The 9,269-nt window shown below is 30.8% G+C and overlaps 1 protein-coding gene across 1 annotated transcript; it reads right to left on the bottom strand.

Annotated features, from left to right (window-relative positions):
- Nucleotides 1-522: 522 nt before the first annotated feature.
- LOC124917861 lies at nt 523-2,321 on the bottom strand. The gene is made up of 4 exons (XM_047458139.1): nt 2,288-2,321; nt 1,608-1,726; nt 1,263-1,550; nt 523-834 (listed from the first exon to the last, which is right to left on the bottom strand). Exons 1-4 carry the CDS (start codon nt 2,319-2,321, stop codon nt 523-525), a joined length of 753 nt encoding a protein of 250 aa, XP_047314095.1.
- Nucleotides 2,322-9,269: the final 6,948 nt, after the last annotated feature.

Raw genomic sequence — 9,269 nt, 5'->3', positions numbered from 1 at the left:
CGTGTCGTGGATGTGCCGATCGTGCCACCTAAAAAATCTCCAGAGCTTTTCTCTCTCTCCTAACATTAGAAACTTGATAAAAACATGCTTAACATTATTAGCCATCAAAATAACCTGAAATCAAGAGTACTTTAGAATAATCTAAAAAGTGGAGCTAATAAACTAAATCAAATTTACATTATAATTTTTAAAATTTCTTATTTTACCAATTTAATTTTTACATTTATTTACCACTAACCAATTGTTAACAATTACATTATGAACTTTTCACTTTAATTTGGTAACAATTGGCTGTATTAATCTATGAACTGAGAATACCTCAATTGGAGTTTGAGAGTGGATCATGAAATTAAACATATTCTTAAATAAGTTTTCATTAAGTTGGAACTAACAATATTCCAATATTCAATAATTACTACTTAAACCAAAATTAAAACACCAGTATTCCAGATTTAGTCTTTGATCAGGAACAACTAACTCTATAGAAACTCTAAACATTTTTCATCATGGGAATGCCAAACTCTATAAAAACACTAGTCGAACGGAAGGAGAAATGATTTTGCGAAGCGATTCAGATTGAATTTGAAACATGTTTTTTTCCTCAATAGTTGCTTCATTGTCCCAACAACTGAAGCTTTTGTATATCTTGTTAGATGGACCAATAGCCAATACTTTAAGTCCGATTAGATTCTCTAATAGATACTCAAGCAAATCAACTTGGTGTTGGTTTCCTATGAACCCATTCAACTCTAGCTTGGTTATGGTTCCATTAGGGCATTTCTCAATGACCTCCTTCTTCCCTATCTGTATGTACTCTGGAAAGATTTTGAGCAACTGCAACAAATATTAAAAATATTAAAATGTTACGTAAGGATTTTCAAGAATAATGTGCTTGATTGTTGGAATCTTTACATTCAACTCCAATGTTTGAAACAAGGGAAAAGTCTTCAAGATATAAATGATCCATAACCATCCCCTGTAATGGAAAGCATCACAAAACAATCGCCTCATATTAGTGAATGCATGCACATGATCATCTAGGAACTTGAAAATGCCGAAATGTTGTCAGCAAGAAAAGAATAACTCGGTTAGTTTAAAAACAATATTGATCAAGTACAAGAAAGGAATTTGTACTTGGGAAGTCTTACTTTTAATGAATATAAGTGTGATGATAAAATTAGATTCTCGATCAAAGGGATATCATGACACAATCCATTGATGTTAAATCGGGAATCTACGATCTCGTCTATAAAAACATTAACCAGTCTCGGGGGTTTGTTCTTAAGTGAGAAGAATTCTGTCGGACCAATTAATTGAACTGTATGGAGATTGTTGGCACAAAGATCAATCTTTGTTTTAACGAGACACTTCAAGGACAAAATCTTGAGATGATCACTTTGTATCGTATAATGGTCTGAAATTTCATGCAGAGCTAACTTCTCAAGTAAAGGACAACTTTCTAGAACCTTAGTCAATTGAAGGCTGGTTATATTTACACTTTGTAGCTCAAGGGAAATGAGTGAACCAAACTTTTCGGAAGTTGACTGATCCTGGAAATTTCAAGAGGCCACTCATAGATGTTTCAATGACCCTTTATTTTCGGAGACAGTCTTAAGCAACGAAAAGTTATATTTCAACTTATATTGTTGTTTGTAGGAAGAAATTGGACGACAATTGAAGGTACCACTGGACAAATCAAGATCAATGGTCTCCACAACTTTTCTAACTGCACAAGTGATCTACCGATCAATAGATCGAGAAAAACACTTCCCCAATTCAAACTGAAGACATAATGAGTTAATCTTGTTGCTGCCTTTAAACCGCTGCTGCATAATGTGGTCCACAAATTTCACAAAACGAGTATCCCAATGTTTGTGTAAGGGATATCCCAATCCAAGTATATTAAGACGGTTAAATTTGAAGTCAGCATGGTTAATCCAAATGTATCTCCATCTTTTCGATAAAATGCTTGTCTTCACTGTATCTTTTATGTTCAACTTACAAGTGATTGTGTTCAGAATTTCATCTGGAAACTCACTAAGACGATCATTCTTTTTCTGCAAGTTTAGTTGAAACGGATCCACATCATGAACATCAACAAATAAATTTGAGGGCTATTACGTAAATCCGCTCTTAAAAGTATTGAGAATGAGGATTTCAAAATTGACTAATAGTTTAAATGGTAATACAAAATGTTCTTACTTTAAGGGGGCGGATCTATGTATTACTCCTAAATTTAAAACTGAAAATAGTTATATAAATCAACATGGTATAGCTAGCTTCATACCGCCAATTGAACCAGCTTTGTGTCTTCGACTCATTGCCTTAGTGTTATCTATGGAGACAACCGTTCTCAAAAAAAAAAAATCTATGGAGACAACCGTAATGTAGTAGAAAGAAAAGTCATTCAAGATCAAACTATACCCGTGGTCTGCAACATCAAATAACAAAATAAAATCAAAGGAAATGAAAGGAAAGGAAAGAAAAAGCTTGATTACTGTACGCCTAAGTCACCCATTGGACTGGACTATAAAAGTAGCATGATTATGAGTGAGTTCCTTTTCCATAGAGTTGCCATGGATTTCAAGTTCTTTTTTCAAAAAATTACAAAATAATGTTTAGCCTAAAACAATAACATTGTTCATAACACAAACACTAAAGAACTACATTAAGAGGTACTTTAAGGCAATTTATAAAACATGATAATGTATTAATAGTGGAAAGTAGCACTTGGGATAATATAAATACTAGTTCCCTAAGAAGCCAATCCATGATGATGTTTGATAATGAATCAAACTTTTAGTTATTTAGACAGTGTCTAATTGTGTGTCTATCTATGCAATAGTTAGTATTTTCACTAGTTTAATTACTGCATTATCCTCCATCAATACATAAAACAACTAATGATAATTTTGAATCATCCAAGGATAAACAAGTATAAAAAATTGAAATAGAGTTGAAATAAAGGAATATATTCATCATACTGGTTATAAAGATTTATCAACTATTTTAATTATGAAATTGCACAAGATCATAAAGGAGAAATTGTTTGAGTCCTGCATCTAGATCCCTGGTCTATTTATTTTCCCAAACGTCTTTTCATTTTCTAAATCCGTTGTAATGATAAAGAAGAAATCAAATGAATAAACAAAGCAAAAACAGAATATACACAAGCTTCATCTTCAGCCATGGTTCACCCGCCTTCCTTCCTTCTAATTGTTCATATTCTACTAACTCAATCTTATCACCATATTTACAAGCCCTAGAGAAAATAATTAAGTAATAATATTCTTTAAAACATATATTTATAAATATTTTTTTCCAAATAATTATATATTTATTTCTTACCTTAACTAAAGAAAATTATATTTCTTACTTTAATCAAATATATATATATATATATATTATTTCTTACCTTAATTAAAAATCTATCACAATATAATATAAATTTATTATAAAATATAATTTATATTCTCATTTTTTTTAATGTATAATTGTAACACAAAAAATCGATCATTACCGAGAAGGAGTTTTCGTTACTCGATAGTCATGCCCATAACTCACATTTTCAAAATGATAGGATTGATTAAAGTGTATTTAAAAATATCGATTTAGACTAGATTTGACTTTTTTAGAGTCGCCGCCTAATTTAATACTCGAGAAATTAGGAAAGAAAAATATTTTGCGTGTTCAAATGCATTTTAAAGATTATGTTTTTGGTTCGGTGCTTGTTTACACGTGAAAAATGGCTACCGCACTATGTCTCACGTGTCTGTCACTTTACCGTCTCTATTATAAACTTTTGACTATTTACAAAAATATTATTCTACACCTTATTTATTATAAGATTCTAGGGTATGCGTCTAAAAATAATTAAAGCTTAACCTTTATTGAAATCATTTATACTGGATCTCGAATCATTTATAATTATGGTATTACCAGAAACATCAATGATTTTCATATCGCCCTCGCAATAAAATCGGCCAATGAATTGCCAAGGAGGAGAGAAACTTCTTTGTCCGGAGTAGTTATAGAAAAGAGATTACGTATAAATAAAATTTTGTCGATTACTTCAATAATTTTATATTCAATATTTTTCTATGTCCAAAATTACAAGACACAAAATTTCAATTTATGTCAACATAATGAGTGATATCACCTCATTTATGCATATGACAACAAAACAAAATAATTAATAAATTATGTAGAAATAAAATATTTCAAAAATAGTATTTCTATAATTTCAAGCTAAGATTATATTTATATTTCTCAAAATCACAAGCAACCGAAAATAATTCTATTTCCCAAAAAACAAGTCACTAAAATATCAATCACTATAAAAACAACATTAATAAGTGATATTATTCTCATTCTTTTTTACTTTTGTGTTTCTATTCACGCGGAGCAACAAAATATGTTAAATATATTACTTTTAAGACTAAAGCAACTAAAGCGACTAAAACAACTAAACAAAAAATATGCAGAAATAAAGTATCCTAAACCGTAGTAATTTAATCATTTAATACTTAATATTTTTTAAGTCCAATCACAATTTAAGTGATATTTCCTTATAATAAACAAAGAGTAAATCATTTGATATTTTATATATTTCACAAATTTAAAATCATAAAATCTCAATATTATAGAACCACTTAATTAAGTGACATTGTCTCAAAATTTTCAAAATATTCTTTGTGTTTGTAACCTTACCAGACAACAAAATAGGATTAACAAATTAATTATGAAAAAAGTAGATCAACTAATCTGAGAATATGCATAAATGAAATAAAGTATTCTCAAACATAGTGTTTCTTTAATTGCAAGCTTGATTATATTTCTCAAGTCACCAATCGAAAGTCACGAAAATCTCATAACTAGACAACTAACATTAGTAAATTGCCCCAATTTCTTTTGAACTTTTCTTTGTGGTATTATTCATAAGGGTCAACTAGTCTGAAATTATGCATAAATTAAATGAAGTATTCTCAAACATAGTGTTTCTTTAATTTCAAGCTTGATTATATTTCTCCAGTCACAAATCGAAAGCCACGAAAACCTCATAACTAGAGAACTAACATTAGTAAATTGTCCATAAATTAAATGAAGTATTCTCAAACATAGTGTTTCTTTAATTTCAAACTTGATTATATTTCTCAAGTCACAAATCAAAAGCACGAAAGTCTCATAAATAAAAACTAACATTAGTAAAATGCCCCAATTCCTTTAGAACTTTTCTTTGTGGTTTTATCCATAAGGGTTAACTAGTCTGAGAATATGCATAAATTAATGAAAGTATTCTCAAACATAGTGTTTCTTTAATTGCAAGCTTGATTATATTTCTCAAGTCACAAATTGAAAGCTATGAAAATCTCATAATTACACAACAAACATTAGTAAAATGCCCCAATTCTTTTTGAACTTTTTTTGTGGTTTTAATTTGAAAATATGCATAAATGAAATAAAGTATTCTCAAACATAGTGTTTCTTAAATTGCAAGTTTAATTATATTTCTCAAGTCACAAATCGAAAGCCACGAAAATCTCATAACTAGACAACTAACATTAGTAAAATGCCCCCAATTTCTTTTGAACTTTTTCTTTGTGGTTTTATCCATAGGACTCAACTAGTCTAATAATATGCATAAATGAAATGAAGTATTTGAAGGAATTGTGTCCTTTAATTTTATGTGCAATGACTAAACTTGGATAGGACAAATTAACAGATATAATTTAATCCGATTATTTTAGGAGTCGTAGTGCTTTGCTAGAAGCCAACTACGATTAATGGGGTTAAACCTATAACTATTATAATCGGGTCCTATGAGGTCACACACTTAGAGTTGACCGACTAGATAAACGAGAAAGATGGTTAATTATTAATACATATTAGATATTATTAATAATAACAAATATTATTTATTTGTGAAATAAAATAATATATAATTAATACATATTAGATATTATTAATGATAAGAAATATTATTTATTTGTGAAATAAAATAATATATAATTAATGGTTAATTATGGAGTTAAGATTTTGAAATAAAATAATATATAATTAATGGTTAATTATGGAGTTAAGATTGTGAAATAAAATAATATATAATTAATACATATTAGATATTATTAATAATAAGAAATATTATTTATTTGTGAAATAAAATAATATATAATTAATGGTTAATTATGGAATTTTATTTAATACAAAAGGATTCACTTATTTGCAAGAAAACGGAAGTGAATAGAGAGAGAATTGTTCCTTTTTTTAAAACGGCTTTTGCTATATTACGGTGAGAACTCCAAGAGGAAGAAATCATCTTTTAATCTAGCAATTGGATTGCTTCCCCTTTGTCTTTTTCGTCATAGCAGTCGAAAGTAAAGATATCTAGTCGGGCTCGTGTGGACCAAGTAGAGGAGCAACACATGGGGCTCTCGATTATTCATTACTACCAAATCTGATCCGGTTCACGCATCAAAAGTATATTTCTATAAACTATATATCATGATTCTATCAATTATGCATGATCATATGATTAGATGTTTAGATTAGATCTATATATTATTCCGCTGCGAACATCTAATTGACCAACAGTGGTATCAATGCGCAAGGTTGCATATATTGAAAGGATCAATAAATTAACTGTTAATTTTGATGCGGATCTATATCGATGATATAATTTTACATAGATTAAGATGTAAAACTATCTTTAATAAAATAAAAGAGATATTTATTTTAATTGGATTATATAAATATTTGAATCAAATAAATATGATATATTTGTTTTCTAAAACTTAGAAAATCCCACTTATTAAAGATTAATATTTTTCTAGTATGGCCCAGAAATACGATTTGAGCATCGTTATGTTTTCTTATAACACGATCTACGTATCGTTATGTATTTTGTAATTTATTTTGATAATTAGATTATTATAAATAATTATGTAATACAAATAAGAACCATGAAGTTCAAGGATGGAGATCCATGAAGGGTGCAAGCATGGAGACCAAAGAATTTTAGTTCTTTATATATTTTTTTTTCATCTTAGGGGCCCTACTAGGATCACAATTTTCATTGCATTGTTTTTATTTATAATAATTTTCACTAATAAATAAAAGACAATCAAAACTTAAGTTCCTAAAGAAAATTGGGGCAATGCCTTTTCGTGTCATGACCCATGAAGTTTATGGTTTTGGTTGGATAGGTTTCGCAAAAGCGAGGGTGTCTTTCCTCAACCTTAGGCTACTGAGGATGAATCTATACGGGGATTCATAAACCTTGATACGGTTGTACCCAACAAGAGACCAAAAGGCAAAGTTTTGGATCTTGAGGCATGGGGATGAATCCTACATTGGATGTGGATCATCAACCAAGAATTATAAGAAGTTATAATTAGTAATTGTTACTTACCTTGAACACACAAGACCTAATGCAGTGTAAATGTACGTTGAAGATTGTCTGTATTGGGATCTTGGAATCATATTATTCATAAGGGACTATAAAAACTTGAATAAAATGTGCATTCACTTATTTTAAATTGTTCAATTATAAGTATTTTGCAAATTTCAAAACATAAACTGATTTGTATGTCATTTATATTCTGAAGAATATGTCGAACGATAATTTGAAATTCTCTCTGCGCTCAATTGTTGAGAAAAACAAGCTCAATGAAACGAACTTCCTTGATTGGGAAAGGAATCTGAGAATTATTCTCAGGTCTGAGGGACGTGAGGACGTCCTAACTACCCCTATCCCTACTGTGACCGAACATCATCAGATGAGGAGAAGGCAACATCAACTCGGGTGAAAACTGAAGTATTACCTGTTACTTGCCTCATGCTAGCTGCAATGAAGCCTGAATTGCAAAAGAGGTTTTTGCATTCTGATGCTTATACTATCATAACTGAATTGAAAACGCTGTTTCAGGATTAGGCAAGGATAGAGCGATATGAGACTCACAAGGCTATACTTGATAGCAAGCTTGTGAAGGGAAAACCAGTGAGTCCTCATGTGATTAGCCTGACTGGGCTTTTCAAGAGGATGGAAAATCTAGGGACCCCATATGACCAAGAGTTGGCCACTGATATTGTTCTTAGATCCTTACATGATGATTTTGCACCATTTAGAATGCAATACCATATGAATGGTCTAAAGCATGATCTGAATGAGCTCCATAACATGCTTAAAAATGCTGAAGGCAATATTATCGATGACAAGAAGAAGGAAGTTCTAAATGTCAACAATGGGAAGGGGTTTAAGAAGGTGGCTAAGAAAAAGAACAATAACCAAGGGAAAGGCAAGAAAGTTTCCAAACCCAAGGGTGGTGAGAAGCCAAAGATGGCTGCTGATCATGATTGTTTTTACTGCAAGGCCAAGGGACACTAGAAAAGAAATTGTCCCAAGTACCTAGAAGACAAGAAGAACGGGACTGTGAGTTCCACTTCAGGTATTTATGTTATTGAGATTATGACAACCGATGTTCTCACATTAAATAATGGTCCTACTTGGGTATTAGATACTGCATGTGGTGCTCACATTATTTCATATGTGCAGGGACTTAGAAATAAAAGACAAGTGAAGAAAGGAGAGATAGACCTGCGCGTTGGAAATTGAGCAAGTGTTGCTGCACTTACCGTAGGAGATTTAAGTCTATCTTTACCTTCTGGTTTAATATTAGAACTGAATAATTTTTATTATGTTCCTTGCATTACTAAGAACCTTGTTTCGGTTGCTGTATTACATTCTGAAGGTTTTGAATTTAGCATTAAAAAGGGAAATATTTCTGTTTTTAAGAATGATATTTTCTATGCGACTGCTCCAATGAGTAATGGACTCTTTGTATTGGATCTCAAATCAGAATTGTATAACATAAATAACAAAAGACAAAAATTAAATAGTTTGAGTGAGGCCTACCTATGGCATTGTCGATTGGGTCACATTAGTGCGAATCGCATGAAGAAAATCCACAAAGATGGGCTTCTAAAAGACATGGATTTTGAATCCATTGATACATGTGAATCATGTCTGATGGGAAAGATGACAAGGTCACCTTTCAAAGGAACGTTTGAAAGGGCTACTGAACTACTGGGCGTAATACATACTGATGTATGTGGTCCAATGAGCACTGGAGCTAGAGGTGACTATAGATACTTCATCACATTTACTGATGACATGAGTAGATATGGGTATATTTACCTTATGTCACATAAATTAGAGTCCTTTGAAAAGTTCAAGAAATTTCAAAACGAAGTAAAGACTCAAAGTGGCAAGA

This window comes from Impatiens glandulifera, unplaced genomic scaffold (genome assembly GCF_907164915.1).
Source record: "Impatiens glandulifera unplaced genomic scaffold, dImpGla2.1, whole genome shotgun sequence".
Classification (NCBI taxonomy): Eukaryota; Viridiplantae; Streptophyta; class Magnoliopsida; order Ericales; family Balsaminaceae; genus Impatiens; species Impatiens glandulifera.
The sequence above is the reverse complement of the archived record's forward strand: the minus strand, read 5'-3'. Positions and strand labels throughout refer to the sequence as shown.